General features: G+C 47.5%; 2 protein-coding genes across 8 annotated transcripts in view; one reads left to right on the plus strand and one right to left on the minus strand.

The window, feature by feature from the left end:
• CERS2 (ceramide synthase 2) overlaps positions 1-8,432 on the plus strand; it is a 15,866-nt gene extending 7,434 nt beyond the window's left edge. Inside the window, exons 1-11 of one of the 6 annotated variants that reach the window (XM_010838680.1) lie at positions 7-67; positions 4,577-4,750; positions 5,174-5,291; positions 5,472-5,590; positions 5,798-5,855; positions 5,972-6,022; positions 6,260-6,352; positions 6,526-6,654; positions 6,867-6,973; positions 7,100-7,253; positions 7,432-8,432. In XM_010838680.1, the coding sequence (XP_010836982.1) occupies positions 4,578-4,750; positions 5,174-5,291; positions 5,472-5,590; positions 5,798-5,855; positions 5,972-6,022; positions 6,260-6,352; positions 6,526-6,654; positions 6,867-6,973; positions 7,100-7,253; positions 7,432-7,572 (1,143 nt within the window). In that variant the 5' untranslated portion in view covers positions 7-67; position 4,577 and the 3' untranslated portion in view covers positions 7,573-8,432. The other 5 variants (XM_010838679.1, XM_010838676.1, XM_010838677.1 and 2 more) reach the window with 5 other exon arrangements.
• Positions 8,378-17,961, minus strand: part of SETDB1 (SET domain, bifurcated 1) — a 32,102-nt gene continuing 22,518 nt past the window's right edge. Inside the window, exons 15-22 of one of the 2 annotated variants that reach the window (XM_010838674.1) lie at positions 13,177-13,346; positions 12,027-12,655; positions 11,175-11,203; positions 10,928-11,060; positions 10,274-10,439; positions 9,714-9,925; positions 9,367-9,455; positions 8,378-9,191 (exon numbers count right to left, since the gene is read on the minus strand). In XM_010838674.1, coding sequence (XP_010836976.1) covers positions 9,074-9,191; positions 9,367-9,455; positions 9,714-9,925; positions 10,274-10,439; positions 10,928-11,060; positions 11,175-11,203; positions 12,027-12,655; positions 13,177-13,346 — 1,546 coding nt within the window. In that variant the 3' untranslated portion in view covers positions 8,378-9,073. The remainder of the gene's footprint in view (positions 9,192-9,366; positions 9,456-9,713; positions 9,926-10,273; positions 10,440-10,927; positions 11,061-11,174; positions 11,204-12,026; positions 12,656-13,176; positions 13,347-17,961) is intronic. The other variant, XM_010838675.1, reaches the window with a different exon arrangement.

Genomic DNA, 17,961 nt, shown 5'->3' on the forward strand with positions numbered 1-17,961 from the left:
GAGGACGCGGGGCTGCCCACGGACGGCCGAGCCTCCGGCGCCCTTTTTTTGGGGAGGAGAAAGTCCGGTGAGCAGTTGCACGAGAGCCCCCTGCTTGGCAGAGAGCCCGCGGCGCGGCCCCTGGCTGGGGAATCCCGTGGCTAGAGTGAGAGGAGAGTGAAGCTTTTTCTAATCGGTTCACTGTGCCCACTCCGGGAGGGAGGTCAGGGCGTCCATGTGCTTAACGGGAAACAGGAAGGAGTGGCTCAGAGTGTCTGCCCCTGGCCCCCGCCCCGTGGCTAAGGCTCTTATACCGTTATGGGGTGTGTGGGGCAGGGGTAGGGGGAGCTGCTGGTGAAACTGGTTTTCTGGGCCTCACTTTGCTAATTTCTGGCCCGGAGGCTCTCTGGCAAGTAGGTTAATTGCATGTGTGGGGTTTTAATCTGTGGCCTGAGTTTAGAGGTTCACTTCCTAAGGTAGACTCTTGGTGTCAAAATCTGGTCGATTCTTCACCTGAGTTGCCAGGTACAGGAGATAGGGGGTTCTGAGGATCCTGAGGAATGGAGTGAGCCCCTCTTTCTGGAGAAGTGAATCAGGAAAGGCCTCCAGCAGGCAGTCACTCCCACATCTGTCTTAGCAGAGGTTGCAGTCCCATAGCGGAGTCCAGGTGGCTGGGCCTAATGTGGGTGGCTGACTGGGCTTGTGATGGTGCTCCTAAGGGTAAGGACTGTCTGCAGCCTCCTCCCTCAGGGCCTGACCCTAATCATACAGTGACCTGCACAAACCCTGTTTTGAAGAGAGAGAGAGTTCCTTGTCTTCCTTGGTACCCCACAGTCCACTCCCTTCACTGGGGCCTCTGGCCGGCTTCCCCTCTGGGAGGGAGGGCCTTCACTTTCCCGTCACTGGCCACAGGCTGGCCGATCCTTCACTGTGCCTTTAGCATGCCCCCTGCCCGCCCAGCCCCCCACATCCCCATCTACTTCCTGAATTTGCCAGTCATTCTCTCCCTCTGGGGGCTGTAATCTCCTGCAGTCTTTGGCTGTGTTGGGGCCACAGAAAAACTAAAATTTTGAGACCTCTACTTCAGCCTGGAGGGATGACACACCTCTTCTTGGCTTCATCCATTGCTCACAGCTTTCTAGTTTGTGACCTGGTGTAGCTGCCTGAAAAAGTTTTCAACAAGCTGGACTATTCAGGTCCTCTGCCACTTCTTTCTACTTCTTTTTTGTAGACCGCCAGGCTCCAGTGAAAGCTGGGAGCCTCTGGGATCCTGTCTTTGTCACTCTCTCTTCCCTTACTGATTGTATTGTATCTTCTTCAATTATTTCTCCACACTCTGAGAGCCGTTGGGACTATTATCACGTTGAGTCTGTGAGATCTCTTCCTCATAGCCTCAAACTTCTGCCCTCCTAGCAGACTGGGTCTACAAGTCCCCTTGGGGACTCTCTGCCCCTTTTCATCTGTCTGTGGGAGTCTGGGATGGGTCAGTCAGAGTTGGGCAAAAGGTAGCAGCTGGGTGGAGCTCTGTTCAAGTTCCTGGTAATCCAATGCCCATGAAATCCCTGCTCAGCTGGCCGTTCTCCAGCCTGTGCCTCATAAAGTGGTGTCTGTGTCTCTGAGGCAGGTGTATTTGTGCATGAGAGAGACAGAGACACATACACATGCACACACCCTATTGTTTCTTCATGTGTGTGGGGGAGTAAATCGTTTGAGTGGAAAAATACCTACAGGTGTGATTTTCTCCACCAGGAAATTAAGTAATGTGACCCAGAAAAGCAAGCACGAAGGCACATGTCTCCCTGGCATGAAGGCACATTCCCTTTTCTTGACCCACCTTTTTGTTGGTGGGATCCATTGCTTGGCTTGGTGTGCCAGGGACGCCACTGGGAGTGGACTGGTAGGTTCTGTGGGGATGTATAAGTGCAGCTGGCGGGCCTGGCCCAGGAGCCCCTATTGTCTTCCCTTCCCCCTCACATGGAGTCCGAAGTCCTGACCCTGCTGAATCTGGTGCCTCTTCCTGCTGGGCTAGGCTCCAGGGGTGAGGGGCAGGGTCCAGGCCACCACTCCTCTGCTAATGGAAGTGCTGGGCAGTAGGGGAGGGCTGTGGTCACAGAAAGCCTGAAACCCGGGGGTGAGAGAGCCCCCATTCAGAACTCCCGAAACATCACACTCTCTGCTCACACCATCTTCTGCTGTCCCTGTTTGGAGCAGGCAGGGGCCAGGTGCTACCTTGTCCTGGGATTGAGATAGTTGCGCTGTCCAGGCGCTTGCCTTTGACCCATCTCTGACTTTCTGCCTGCTTCTCTGCCTCCTCACCTTCTTTGTAGGCATGAGGCATTCCTGGGCCCCTGGGAGTCATGGAGAGGGACTCTATGCTTGGCCTCCAGGATCCCAGCCAGCCCTCTGAGTCTTTTTAATCCTCAAAATATCTGTGACAAAAGAAACTTACCTGCCGGTTTCCACTGACCAGGGTAGGAATGGGGCCCAATGTCTAGGCCAGACAGTACCCTTGGCTTTAGTCCTCAATGGAGGACAAATTGGGCCCCAAGGGACTAGCAGTCAGGTGACTGAGTCAGGTCTGTTTCTTCACCTCCAATCAGACTAAGCAAAGGAGGTGGCAAGAAGAGCTGGAGGGGTGCCACCGCATGTAGGCTTTCTGCCTTGTCCCTTCTCTACTAAATTTTCTACAACTTCTCTCAAAGAAAAAAGTGTGTCTGTGTGCACTGTCGTGTGGGGAGAGTTCTACTCTGATAACTGTGTTTAGTTTTGTTCAGTTCCGAAGGCTTCCATCTCTTTAACTAATTAAATATTTATTCTGGCCAAGGTGGAGAGGGAAGGGGCAGTGTCCTCAGGAGCTGAGGCCTGGAATGTGTGTGTGTGTGTGTGTGCGTGCGTGTATGTGTGTAGTACCCGTGCTGTTGGGGGCGGGTGGAGCTGAAACTCCTTTACTGTCAGAGCTGCCCTCTGCTTTCATCTGAAAGAGCAGTGACCAGGAGTGGGGACAAGAGGGTAAAGTCCTTGAGCTGAAATGCTGACCCGTGACAGGCTGAGAGGGATTTCGCAAGTGCTTCTGTGGTGGGTGGGGGCGGAGCTGTGGAGCAGCCCAGCTCAGCTGTGATATGATCAGCCTTCAGCGAGGCACCGGTTGGTCTCCAGTTCACAGCAGAGAACAATCTCCCAACTCTATTTCCTCCGCAGCAGGGAGGGGACCACCTTCCTTCTGTGTCAGCTTTTAGTCTCAAGGCCAGCCTGGAGACCACCTACCTGGCCTCCCTCCTCGGAGGATGAGGGCTTGGTAGCCTGGAAGCTTTGCCCTTGTCATCCTACTGGGTTCACTGCTGAGTCCTAGGACTGCCAGTTGTGTGGACCACCATCGCTGATTCTACACCATCATCTTGCTCCTTCTCTCAGCTCCAAGCAGCTGCTGTTCCCGCGTGAGCCTCAGATCGTACCTTCCTTCACTTGGTATCCAAGTGGTCACCACCACCCTGTAGATCCTTTCTCTTTCCGTGGACGAAACGGGGGAGGGAGGTGGTACAAAGCAGCAGCTCTTTCCTGAGCACTGAGGGTATTTGTGATGGGTGTTCCCTGAGCAGACTAGTATTTTATTTTCCAAAGGAGCCTTAATCCAAGTAGCTCCTAATTCTACCAGATGTCTTAGTCTGCTGTATCGACTCTCTATCCTCCAACTCCTGACTCCCTGCAGCCTTGTCTTCATTTTGTTTCTGAGAATAGGCTTCACATAGAGTCCTTCTGCCTTATGTTTGGGAATGGATGGCTTGGGCATGGGCTATTAATTTTGTGTGCAGTATTTTGATGTCCATTGATTGTCCTTGAGCTCAGCACTATTTGGGGGCATGATTTTGGTTTATTCTGGCCTCTTAATTTTCCCTAGGACCTGCTGCCTCAGTGGGTTATAGGGAAGGGGGAGAAAGGTCTTGCCCCAGCCCTGCAATCCTTTCTTGGGCTCCCTGGCAAGGAAGCTTCCAGTTATGGGTTGATTTGGGAGCTCTGATGGTTCAGATGGTAAAGAATCTGCCTGCAATGCAGGAGACCTGGGTTTGATCCCTGCCTCAGGAAGATCCCTTGGAGAAGGGATTGGCTACCCACTCCTGTATTCTTACCTGGGGAGTTCCATGGACAGAAACCTGACGGGCTCAGTCCATAAAGTTACAAAGAGTCAGATATGACTGAGTGACTAACACATGGGAGGTCTAGGAAGAGGTTGGAGGGTGGGGGGAAGGGATGATGACTCTGATTTCACTTAAGATTTTTGGCCACGGCTTCTAGGCTAGATCCTGTCTAGTTTCCGTGTAAGAATAGCAAAATGATGGCGAGACCCCAAGGTTCTTGTCTAGGGAATCAGGACTTCCAGGGGATGTTAATGTCACCTTTGGTTGATATTAAGAGTAACTGTTAGAACTGGAAAGCCACTATATTACAGATGGGCACACTGATTCATCCACATGGCCAAGACCAGAGCCCAGGGCCTGAGTCTTTGCCCCTGCTCTTTTTGTTACACTGTGAAAACTGTCTTCCGTCTCCTTCTGCACTGCTGCCTGCTTTGATGCCCTCTACTTCTCCCTTCCTCACTCAGGATGCTCCAGACCTTACATGACTACTTCTGGTGGGAACGGCTGTGGCTCCCTGTGAACTTAACCTGGGCTGATCTAGAAGACCGAGATGGACGTGTCTACGCCAAAGCCTCTGACCTCTATATCACACTACCCCTGGCCTTGCTCTTCCTCATCATTCGATACTTCTTTGAGCTGTGAGCATACCAACCTACCCCCATGCCTTCCTTGGCTCCCAGCTGCAGTTTCTTGTACTTCAAGTTTGTCTCTTGCTGTTTAATTGGTCCTGCACACTGGTGTTCTCACCACCCAGGTCCCTGCCTACTGTGTGCCCCCCACTAAAGGCAGCATTGTCTTTCTGAGGGCTCAGCACCCCCAGGCCCATTCCTTCAATGGTTATTTGTTCTTGCCCTCCACCCGCCTGGTGGCTAGTGAACACAGGCAGCTTTGTCAGCTATGGGCAGCCCAAGGCAGCCAGAGAGGGGGTTGCTGGGAAACTGAGGCCCAGGATAAAGTTGCCTGAGCTTGCAATATCCCCCTCCAGGCCCTCTAGTTTAGGGGCTAACAGGCTTGCCTGCTTCAAGAGAGTCAGACACCCCTCACTCCTATCCCTTCCCCAGTTACGTGGCTACACCACTGGCTGCCCTCCTGAATGTCAAAGAGAAAACCCGGCTGCGGGCACCTCCAAACCCCACTTTGGAGCATTTCTACATGACCAGTGGCAAGCAGCCCAAACAGGTATGAGCTGCAGACCCTGTTCTGGGAGTTACTGAGTCCTGGTAGGGAGTGAGGAGGTGGGGTGCAGAAATGGGAAGGCATCTCCCCTTCCCTTCAGATGGGGCCAACTTGGGTCATTACTGGCAGAGGGGCGGGGAGGGCGAGTGAAGCAGAACATAATGGGCTTCTCACCCCACCCAGGCAGATGTGGAGCTTCTGTCACGGCAGAGCGGGCTCTCTGGCCGCCAGGTAGAGCGCTGGTTCCGCCGCCGTCGCAACCAGGACCGGCCCAGTCTCCTCAAGAAGTTTCGAGAAGCAAGGTAGGGGCAGTTGAGGCAAGAGAAACTGGGTGGCAGAGGAAGGTCTACTGTGTTTTGCTGGGAGGTGGGGCTGCAGCTGTACGTGGAGAAATTACTCCCGGGTGAGGAGGCACATTTGGTTGAGTATTTCCTTGAGAGGGTATCTGGGGGGAGGGCTGCGCCGTTCTTCCATTCCACTCTCCTAGCCATGTCTGCTTCCTCTTCCAGCTGGAGATTCACATTTTACCTGATTGCTTTCATCGCCGGCACGGCCGTCATTGTAGACGTGAGTGGGGATTACTTGGGGAGGGCAAGTGGGGGAGTAGGTTCTCTGGCAAGGTGGGGTGAAGCCCAGAATTTAGGTGCCTCCTCCTTTAACCTCTTATTACCATTTCTCTGCAGAAACCCTGGTTCTATGACCTGAGGAAAGTTTGGGAGGGATATCCCATACAGGTACATGATGGGTCCTGATTCCTTATATGGGGTAATTAGTCCTTATGTGGGGTGAGAATCAGTGTAGGATAGGATTGGGACATACACATCCTTGTGAAGAGTTGATCTCAGACACGTGGCAGAAGGGACTGCAGTCATGGTGTTAATCTTAAGTGCAAGGAGGGCTGGGTTTGGAGAGGTGAGACCACTGGGTCCAGTGGCTCTGGGGTCCGTTAAACTTCCTTTTTTCTCTCTCAGAGCATCATCCCTTCCCAGTATTGGTACTACATGATTGAACTGTCTTTCTACTGGTCCTTGCTCTTCAGCATTGCTTCTGACGTCAAGCGAAAGGTGAGTCATGGGGCTGTACCAGAGTAGGAGCCAAAATGAAGCGCGGTATGAACCACCTCCCCTTTGACTTCTGGGTGCTTTGGATGGAGTTGTGGGATAAGTGGAATTAAAGGGGGAAGAACGGAAGCTAGGGAACAGGAAACAGTCCTCTGGAGGTTGCATCTTTTCTACAGGATTTCAAGGAGCAGATCATCCATCACGTGGCCACCATCATCCTCATCAGTTTCTCCTGGTTTGCCAATTACGTCCGAGCAGGGACTCTTATCATGGCTCTGCACGACTCTTCTGACTACCTGTTAGAGGTAAGGCTTCCTGGGCATTTCTTCAAGCCTAGGGACCCTGGTGCAGGTTCTTCTGTCCCTCTATCCTTTGCTTGGGGTGGTGGTGGGTGGGGGTGGGTGTTCCTGGGACCAAGGAGGTGGGGGCACAGAGCTAGTGTGGTTAAGTGGGATGTATGTATGAATGTATATGGGAGTCAGGAGCCCGTGATGATCGGTGGGGGCTATCTACACAGTCAGCCAAGATGTTTAACTACGCGGGATGGAAAAACACCTGCAACAACATCTTCATCGTCTTCGCCATTGTCTTCATCATCACCCGACTGGTCATCCTGCCCTTCTGGTGAGTAGGATACCAGACTAGACTGTTTGAAGAAATCAGGAATCTTCTCCCTGGCCCCATTTGTCTGTCCTCAGTCTTGACCCCCTCCTTTCTGTGTTAACAGTTCTTGTCTCTCCCCATCCCAAGGATCCTGCACTGCACGCTGGTGTACCCACTGGAGCTCTATCCCGCCTTCTTTGGCTATTACTTCTTCAATTTCATGATGGGAGTGCTACAGCTGCTGCATATCTTCTGGGCCTACCTCATTTTGCGCATGGCCCACAAGTTCATAACTGGAAAGGTAATGGTTCTGTCTCCATTCTGTAGGCCCTACTACTCTCAACTCTAGGAACGGCCCAAATTCCCTCCCATATCAGCAACCCTCTAAAACCTACTGTGGGGCCCTGGGTATAGCTGGAAAAAGCCCACCGAGAGAGGCAGTCCTTAGGGGTTGGTAACCCTGCTCATCCCTTTCACAGGTAGTAGAAGATGAACGCAGTGACCGAGAAGAAACAGAGAGCTCAGAGGGGGAGGAAGCTGCAGCTGGGGGAGGAGCAAAGAACCGGCCCCTGGCCAATGGCCACCCCATCCTCAACAACAACCATCGTAAGAATGACTGAACCATTGTCCCTGCTGCCCCTCAGATTAACGTATAAAGCCAAGGAAATACCCCACCCTCCCCACAGGGTCACTTTAAGCTCTGGGGAGAAGGAGAAAGCGAGAGGAGCGTGTTCTTCTCTGTGCCCCACCCCCTGCTACTGTCACCCAGTTGCCTTTAAACCAAATTCTTATCAGCCCATCTCCAGGAATGGGAGGTTGGCTATATCCTTTGTTGGGGGAGGGGGATTGGTCTTATTTTCCAAGTTGTCCTTTCTACTGATTTTGAGACCTTTCCTCAGTTCTGGGGGTGGGGGTTATAAGTCACATTCCTTACTCTTCAGAATCTGGCCCTGTCTGTCTGCCTTTGACTCCCTGACCTCCAGAGCCAGGGTCGTGCCTTACTGTCCCACCTGTGGGCCTCATTCTGCCAAAGTTGGACCAAGGCTCACCTTTCTAATCTCCCTAACTTGGACCAGAAACCAAAGCTGAGCTGACTTTTAACTTTTTCCCTTCTAAGATCCAAATGAACTGAGTGTAGGTGGGTGCACGTGACCCTTATCCTACCTCTGCCAAAAAGTGGGGGCCACAATGTGGACTGCTCAGACAGTCTTCTGTTACTTCTCTGCCAGCTGTCCCTGTAGTCACAGGTCCAAGATCTTACTGCCTCCTTTCTCTGGCCTCTTTCCCTAGGCTAGCTGGTTTGGAGTAGAATGGCAACTAGTTCTAATTTTTATTTATTAAACATTTGGGGTTTGGGTTTTAAAGCCTGAATTACAGCTAGCACCTGGCATTTCAGCAGAGGGACCACTTCAGACCAAAATGTACTGTTAATGGTTTTTTTTTTTAAATTAAAATATATTAAAGATTAAGTAAAACATGGCAACAAGTGTTTGAGACTCTTAAGAACTGAGAAGAGTGATCAACTAAATAAACTAAGGTAGTCTTCCTCATGCTTTCCTCATGGTTATGTAACCTTAAAAAATATCACATGGCAAATAAGAAAAAGCAAAGTAGAGAAAGGTCAGGATTAATGACAGCTGCCTGTTGGGAAGGGTGGGGGAAAAGCTCATCTCTCATCAAGACCTAGAACTGGGAACCGAGGGAAAGAAATCAAATCACAATCTTAGTTTTAACATCTTGTTACTTTCAAGAAACAATACAAACCAGGGATAGTAAAATACACAGCCCTCATTCTAGGAATAAAGTCTGTTAAAAGGATGAACACTTGAACAAATGTAGGATGGGAGGGGTGAGCCACAGGAGGACTGGAGGGATGTCAGGCCCAGGTTAGAGTGGTAACCTCTCCCACCCCCAGTGCCTCAGGAGGCAGGGGAGGGGCCCTGCCTGCTAGCACCGCAATGGAAGGGGTCTCCTGATCCAGAACCCCCATTTCTATCTACTAGGAGCTGGGGAGTAGCTAGACTAGAAACTTGGGGGTCAGAATTCAATAGTCAGGAAGACCCAGTTCCTGAGGAAAGGGCAGTTCAGGAAGGTTCAGAAGGTTAGGAGGAAGGCTGTCCTCTAAAGAAGACGCCCTCGGCATTCGATGGCCCCGCAGCAGCAAAGCAACTCCTTGCCTTCCACGCTGCCCACCTCATAGTTGTAGTCCCAGGTAAGCTCGGTGCCAGCCCGGATTCTCCTGAAGAGGAAGAGGAGGAAGGGGTGTGGTCAAACAGCAGAAACCCAGGCCTGTGATGACTGAATGTGCAGGGGGAGCTGGATCCCAGATGGAAGACAGGCCCTTTGAATGTCCTGGCCCCTCCCCAACCTGGGCTTTTCCCACCCACCCATCCCCTTTCCTGATTCCCTCTTACTTGCTGGCGAAGAAGGCCACCCACGGGAAGCGGAGATCATGAGTATCCACGAAGACATTCTGGACAAACAGGTTAGGGCTGCAACTGTGCTGTAAGTTTAAGTACAGATTCACTTTGGAACCAAGGAAACAGAATCTGGTTTTGTGGGGTGAGTGAGAGCTGGATGAAAACAATGCCATTTGATCCTCCCATGGCAACAGAGATTTGGAAAGGCACCTCTTTAAAGATCCTTTGCAATCAAGAATTTTAATGAGAAAAGATGGGTTTATGGAGTTGTATTTAAAAGAACTAGAAATGTGAGGACTAGGGGATAACCAGCACATACAGGTGAGCGAAAGGGGTCTCACATTGAGGTAGCGGCCCAGGTTGCCTTCAAGCTTGGCATCGATGATGTAGCAAGACTCCTCCCCATCATAGAACTGGCGTGTGTTCTTACGAATGGGTGCACTCTCCCCCTTTTCCACAGATGCCATGTTGGTTGATTTAATGGCAATGCCATGGGTTGATTTCAAAGCAAAACCCCGGGTGGATTTTACTGCCACTTGGCGCTTCATTGGACCTGGAGAAGGAGAAGAATGGGGCTAGGTCCACCCCACCTCATGATTGGACCTTCTACTTCCTTTTTTTTCCTGCTTCCATTTTTATCCCACCCAGTGCACCTCAGGAATACCAATAAGCTGGGACTCTGAGGCAAAGGCCCAAGGTGGCAGTTTTTTTCAAGCAGGATTAGATCTGCTGGATACAGAAGCAGAGGGAAAAGAACTAGAAAGAAGAGAGGGAGGGGATATGTCACACATTATTAACAGTTTAGCTGGAAGTCAGGGAGTCTTCCCAGGGATGCTTCCTAAGATCTGAATTTTTCCCCTACTGGTTCCTTCCTACTACTCCACAAATTCTTCCAGACTACCAGACATGTTCTTCTTGTCCTCAAAGTCATCCCCTTCAGAGCCAGAGGAGATGGTCTGGATATCATCACTGTCCACGGCTGCGGCTGAAGTCTGGCCAGCAGTGGGCTTCCGGCTGGTCCCACTTTCCCCCTCACTTTCTGTGCTGCTGGACAGGGTCAGGATATCCTGAGGAAGCAGAAGGGTGAAAAGAAGGAATAAGAGTAAATGGAGAGGGACTTCCCTGGTGGTCCAGTGGCTGGGATTGCACACTCCCAGGAGAGGGGACCTGGTGTGGATCCCTGGTCAGAGAACTGGATCCCACAAACTGCAACTAAAGAAGATTCTCCATGCTGCAAGGAAGATAGAAGATCCCGCGTGCAGCACCTGGGGCCTGGTGAAGCCAAAAAATATATATGTATAAAAAAAACGAGTAAATGCAAAGGACCTCTTGGAATCCCTGCTTTTAGGTACAGTTAGGCATGAAGGGGTTGAGACTATAGCAAGATTAGATGCTGGATGAAGGAAAATGAGGCAGGAAGTCAAGACCAGAGAAAAAGGAAAATATCCAACAGTAATTACGGTGACAGACTTGACACGAGAAGAACGCTCCTTTACTCGCGCTCTAGAGTAAAACAGGAGGCTGGGTAAGGCACAGCTTGAGAAAGGCCACTTACATCAGGGTTTGGCTGAGCAGAGGCCATGAGTCGTCGGCTCTGATGCATACTAGTTTTACTTGGTGGGCGGCGAAGTCCTTCAGGCTTCACAGGAGAAGGATTGTAACCATAATTTCGAGAGCTTTCAGTAACTCTGATGGGAGAGGAAGACATGAGAGGGGTCAGGTTTACTGGCTGTTTCTCAGGCTGATTTTGTAGGCTCGAGAGAAGGAAGATTTGGAAACAGGTAAAAAAGCAAAGCACTTACACTGACATCCTGTTTCGGTCATCAGGGTCCTGGAAAACAGAACGAGTGAACGGCTGAATGTCTCCATGGTTCTAGATAATATATCCAACAACTGTAGACTTCACCTCAGATGACCTCTAAAGATATCAGCCAGCGAGAGGTACACTATCTCAAGTGGGGTGTGTGTGGAGAAATTACTCTCCAACTTGAGAATAACGATCATTTTCATCAGGAAGCCCCACTGGGAGGGGTCTTTAACCCTTCCCAATAATAGGGCATTACAAAATGTGCATGGAAAACACCATGGGCAGAATATTCTAAGGACAAGGGACTGTTCACCACCTGTAATGTGCTAAGTTTCAACATCATTAAAAATATGTTAAGATCAATTCTTGTTTTTCTACTATAATGAAAACAATGATGTAGATAAATTGAGGTAGCAGTTTTAAAAAATTATTTTTAAATCCCCCACTTTGGAATGAATCAGCAGGCTGATTTTAAAATAATTTGGTTCTTCAAACAAACACGGGGTCACAAGAATCAGACACGACTTAGCAACTACACCACCACAGGAATGTATCAGGGGGAAGATTAATCAGGTTTGCCATAAAAATCCATCAAATAAATCATCTGCATGTGAAGACTCATGGTGAGGGAATTCCTTGGCAGTCTATCCCGTGGTTAGAACTCTGTGCTTCCACTGCAGGGGACACAAGTTCAATCCCTGGTCAGGGAACTAAGATCCCCAAGCCATGTGGTATGGTCAAAAACGATAACAAAAGCACTCATGGTCTCGTCGTGAGATTGCGTTAAGTTTGTCACATCAAACTTATGTAACAGCCACAATTCTTAGAGTTTCCTGCCACTGCTTACCTCTTTCTTGGCCTGCTTGATGTCTCCCTCATCCTTGAAGCCAAGCCCTGAGGTGGAAGCCTTCTCAGCTTCCCCTCTGCCTCCCCCAGTGCGGCCTTCCCCACCTTCACTAGTCTTGAAGGATGAACGGCTATCAGAGTCAGCAAAGCCACCTTCACTGACACTGTTGCAGCTCAACCACGAGGCCACTTTGTTCTTAGGTGTCTCTTCAGAGGAAGGTGGATTGCAACCACCTACAGGGATTGATGGAGGGACAGGAATATGTGGGGGCCCTAGGTCTGGGGGGCGAGAGTCCTTGGAAGACATCTCAGACAATCCATTCTCCTTCTGGCCCCGGGTCTGCCGTCGGGTAGCATAGCTGCGCCACACCGAGCTGGTGCTGAAGTCCTCGTCCTTACAGAAGTTGTCATCTGAGCTGTCGTCATTGGACTCCTCGGGGTCCTCTGTACCACTGTTGCCGTCTTCCTGGTCCTTCAAGTCTACACCACTGCTGTCAGAGGAGCAGGGGGCATCACTCTCATACCCCTCCTTGAAGTTCTCCACGCTCTCAATATGGTCCAGATTGGCAAAGTACTCATCACCCATTTCTAGGCCCTCCTTGTCAGCAAAGTCATCTGTCAGGATCTTCCCTGGGAATGAAGAGAAAGCCTTCCAGGGTTATGAGGAGCTTTTAGAAAGAATAAAGTTCATTTCATCAATACCCAGCCCCACAGTACAGAGTCAAATAACATTCATTATGGTCTCTTGTTTCCCTTTGATGATACCTCCTCCTTAGTGTCTTAACTGTGAGAGTAAGGGGAGCTTTAAATCTTGCCCTTTCTGCCACCCCATTCTCCCTAAGTTATGCTGAATCTCTGGGTAGAGTGATGGGGGGAAAAATGACACATGTCATTTTTTTCTAAAACCATGTCTCTCTCTGCTGAAACATGTCCACAATTTCATCCCTTTTTGTTCTTATTCTCCTGAAGCACTTTTGACCCTTCCTGATCCACTCAGACAGTCACATCACTCATGTTCTTTATAGAAGAAAATTCTGTCTTCTTCTTTCTCCTAGTTCACAGGTTAAGCATTTTATTCTTAAATTCAACTTGTCTCTGATTCAATGTTCCACCATGTTCTAACCCCAGAAAGCAACCCTTTCATCACTAACCTGCATAAATACAGACAAAGGAGCCTTTGGCAATGTCATCCAAGCAACGGATACCCCAGCCCTTGTTCTGGGTCTTGAAGAGCTGCAGACGAACCTGCAGGCCATGCTGTACCAACCGGTTTGTGCACATGTTAGGGTCACATTTGCAGCGTTTGTTACACTCATAAACTCTGGGAGGAGATCACAATAAAATCAATCATAACATGATCACTAGAGCATCTGTTACATTCACAGAACTGTTACAATTTTTAAGGTGTCATCATTTATCAGGTAATGATCTAAATAAGCAGACTTACTGAACTGTCTATGCTCTTCTATTTGTTTGGAAATATAGCTCAAAGAAATAACTCAGAAGGGGGAAAAGTAATTAATACAGATATTTATAGCACTAAAGACAGTTACAGTGAATAAAAGAATGCCCAACACCTGGAGAAAAGCTAAGCGAACCAGGATGTGAATATGGATTAAGAGCCATTAAAATACATCAGCCTGTAGAAACAGATACAATAAAATATATTTAAGGAAATCAGAAGCCCATATAATAGATACTGAAAGGGAGCAAAAGATGAGGAACTGGAAGTTCACGGGACTCTTGCTTTTGGTATTGATTTTCATTCTTTTATTCAGTAAACATTTATTAAACACCAAGAGCTATACTAGACAGTGAGAACACGGCAATGGAAAAGGTCATGATCACTCCTCTCAGGGAGCTCATTTCTATCTAGTTTAAGGTATTACAACTTAACTATTTAAAAAATAAACTATTGAAGTTAATCAGAGAGCTAGTAAATATCAACATTAAAGGAAGATAATACACTGAGAAAACTGTCATATTCTTAGGGAGTATCTATTTTTATACTCTATTTCATGTTATGATTTAACTTCTTACTTTTATGGTGTGTGAATTTAAGGAAGACAATTGCTTTTAGAAAGATGACAACAGTACAGTTAGTTGATGACATCAGTAAAATCTCTCTAGGCAAAGGTAACAGCAGCTTCTATTTACCAAGCACATATACTTTGTGTTTGGCATTATATCAATGCTTTATATACATTCTCTTATTCTATCCTTACAGCAGCCCTATAAAGGTATTTTTTTTAATTTATGAAAACATTAAAGCATAATACACATAGACAGAAAAATATGTAAAAGTCTACAGCTCACCAATTTTTCACAAACTGAACACACCATGTAACCAATACCACATCAAGAAAGAACTTTGTTAGGTCTCTTAAAACTCTACTGGGGTTGGGAAAGTATTAATGTTCATATCTTCTGTTAACTAAAACAGGATCAGTTTGGAAAGGACAAGTCCAGAATGTGAATTCAGGTGTAAGCACCACTAAGGGCTTCCCTGGTGGCTCAGCGGTAAAGAACTCACCTGCCAATGTAGGAGATGTGGGTTCAATCCCTGGGTTGGTAATATCCCTGGAGAAAGACATGGCAGCCCACCCAAGTATTGCTGCCTAGGAAATCCCACAGATAGAGGAGCCTTGCGGGATACAGTCCATAGGGTTGGAAGAGTCAAGACAGGACTGAGTGATTGAACAACTACTACTAATCACCACCACATGGAACTTTCAGAACAGCTAACAGAGTACCATTCATCCATTCAACAGGATTTACGTGGTTACTATGTGCTGTGCCCTGGGTAAAATCTGCTGATGATACAATGGTAAGCAAGAGAAACAAGGTTCCTGCCCTCATGGAGATTACCTCTTAATGGAAAAAGAGACCAAAAACAAGTCAACAAATAAAATGAAAGTTGTCACAGATACTATAAAAGGACAAACTCTGAATGAGACAATTAAAGGAGTGAAAATGACCTAGTTTTAGAGTGACCAGGAAAGGTCTCTCTGAGGAGGCGACAGCAAAGCTGAGAGCTCAAGGTCAAAGAAGATAATCATGCAAACAACAGTGGAAGGATGCCAAGAAGAGGGCACAGTATGTACAAAGGCTCTCGAGGTAGGCTGGCAAACACTGAGTGAGCTGGATCCAGGCACTGAAGAGTATCAGTGTGGCTGGAACAGTTTTGGAAGGAGAGAGATAGGAAGGGGTCAGACAGTACACCGTCTTGTGATCCAAGATTAAGAGTCAGAATAAAACCCAAAGTGCAGTGGAAAGCTCTTGAAGAGTTTTAAGCAGGGGAGGAACATATTTGTGGTTATGTGAAAATACTTTTATGAAACATTTCAAACCTATAAAAAAGCTATAATGAACCCTCACAGCATTATCAAATCTAAACATTGTTACAGGATCCAATTTTATTACAAGTAAAACATCAATGATACAATGTAGCTAAAGCTAACAGCTGTCTTTTCCTTTGCTTAGTTTTCAATATGCATTCAGCTTAAATTTACCTCCTGATTTCCTCTGATGATACTCAGACACATCAGGCTTTCTATCAAACCCTCTTTCCCACAAGCTTCTCCTGCAGCCAAGTCTGATCTGCTCTCACACTGGCTGTTCTCTACATCTAGGGCACAGCTGTCAGCCTGGAAGCCCCCTTAACTTCACTATCATGTGGGATTCCCCTCACTCTTCTTTGGAGCTGGATCCACTGTTTCCTGGATCAGTATATGCCTTCCTCTGTCTTGTCTTTCCCCCTCACTTAGAACATTTCCAGTAACTTTCTGAGAGGGGAAATAATGGAAAAATCTGAGGTATTTCATGTCTAAAAAAACGTTAGCCTACTTTAACCCACAACTGATAGTTTTCCTGGGTTTAGAACTCTGGGTTAGGAATAATTTTCCTGTGCTTCCCTAGTGGCTGAGTGGTAAAGAATCTGCCGGCCAATGCAAGAGACACAGGCTCGCTCCCTGATCTGGGAAGATCCCACAAGCCACAGAGCAACTAAGCCCATGCAGCACAGCTACTGCACCTGTGCTCTAGAGCCCGGGAACTGCTACGAGCTCACGTGCGCTACACACTGTGCCATGACAACGGGAGAGGCCGCCGTGGTGAGGGGCCTGTGCACGGACGGCAACTAGAGTAGCACCCCCCTTGTCACAACTAGAAAAGAGCCTGTGCAGCGACGAAGACCCAGCACAGGCAAAAATAAGAAACAAATAAAATTATATACATATAAAAGATAATTTTCCTTAGAATTCGGAATAGATTCCTTAATTGCCATCTAACTACAGACATTATTTTAAGAAGGCTGAAGTTACTCTGAATTCTTTTTGTGGTATCTTTCGCTTATGTAGAAAGTTTCAGTATTTTCTTTTTGTCCTCGGTGTGCTGTGGATATAATGATCACATTTTACCACGTGCTTTAGTGGGCATCTATTTGCATCTGTTATGCTAGAACCTGATTTCACTTTGGAAACACAGACCCTTTCATTACGGGGCAGCATCTGAATTATTTCACTGATCATTCTTTCCTCTTTGTCCTTCCTGTTAATTATGTATTTCTTACGTACTAGGCTAATTAGGTCACACATTCCTGTATATCCAACTTACCACATTATGTCCCACTTTGCTCACTGTCCTCTCTCTGCCTTGCCTGTCCTTCTCAATCTCACATGCTGATCTCATGTCTCTTCTCAGTCTCACATGTTTTTATCCCCTCTGTCCAATTTCCAGTTGCAGATCCCAGGACTTACTTCTGGGCACATTGTCTTTTCTATCATCAATGTTCTCTCCAGATGAACTCATCCAAGTTGTAACTACCACTCCTGAGCTGACGATTCCTAATTCTTTATGCCAGTCCTTACAGTTCTCTCTAGAAATCTCAATGCCTTCTTGACATTTCCACCTGGGTTGCCTAACAGACACCTCAAACTTAATGTGACCAGAAGAGCTGAATTTCACTCCAACCTGCAACTCTAGCTCTAGTCTTCCATTTTGGTACAAAAACCAACACACACCTAGTTCTTCAAGTATAAAATTTAGGACTTGTCCTTGATTCTCTTCTCCTTCGCATTCCATAGTCAATCTATCACGTTCTGTAGCTCTATCTCCAAGTGCATCCCTGAGCACATGTGCCGCCAACTACTGAAGCTTGTAAGCCCCAGAGCTTGTGTCTGCAAACAGGAGAAATCATGGCGATGAGAAGCCCGTGCACCGCAACCAGAGAGTAGTGCTTCCCCAGCAACAACTAGAGAAAAGTCTGCGCAGAAAGGGCAACCCACTACAGCCAAAAATAAATATATAAAATTATTAACAAAAAAACCATTTTCCTTAGAATTCTGAATAGATTACTCAATTGCCATCTAGTGTCTAGCATTATTTTGAGAAGGCCGAAGTCACTGTGAATCACTTCTCTTTTGTGGTATCTATCTTCTCATTTCTACTGCCACTTTCATTCTAGGACAAGCCCAGCAACCACCACTTCTTACCTGTGTTCCTGAAATTATCTAATTGAGCTTCCAAATTCTATTGCTGCTGCCCTAGAGCTTATTTTTCACAGAGAAGTCAGAGTAATCTTTACAAGGCGGACATCAGTAGTCTGCTTAAAATACTCTTAACAGCTTCCTATCACATCATGAATTTTGTTCTAATTTTTATTCTGATTTATAAAGTACTATAAATCAGGCCCCTGCCTATTTCTCCTCTCTGAATACGTCTCACTTGCCAGAGTAAACCACAATCTGTTAGAATAATCATATAGCTATGAAATCAGGTCATATTTACTGCAACAGAAAACTACTAGATACTACTCAATCATCATTTCAAGGAAAGCCCAAAGAAGAAATATGTGCTGGGAATTTGGTAAGTAAGATTTAATTGATAAAATGTCTGTTTCAGGTTTTGTTTTTTTTTTTTTTGGCTTCAGTTTTATA

Source organism: Bison bison, unplaced genomic scaffold, assembly GCF_000754665.1.
Source record: "Bison bison bison isolate TAMUID 2011002044 unplaced genomic scaffold, Bison_UMD1.0 scf7180017864104, whole genome shotgun sequence".
NCBI classification, from domain to species: Eukaryota; Metazoa; Chordata; class Mammalia; order Artiodactyla; family Bovidae; genus Bison; species Bison bison.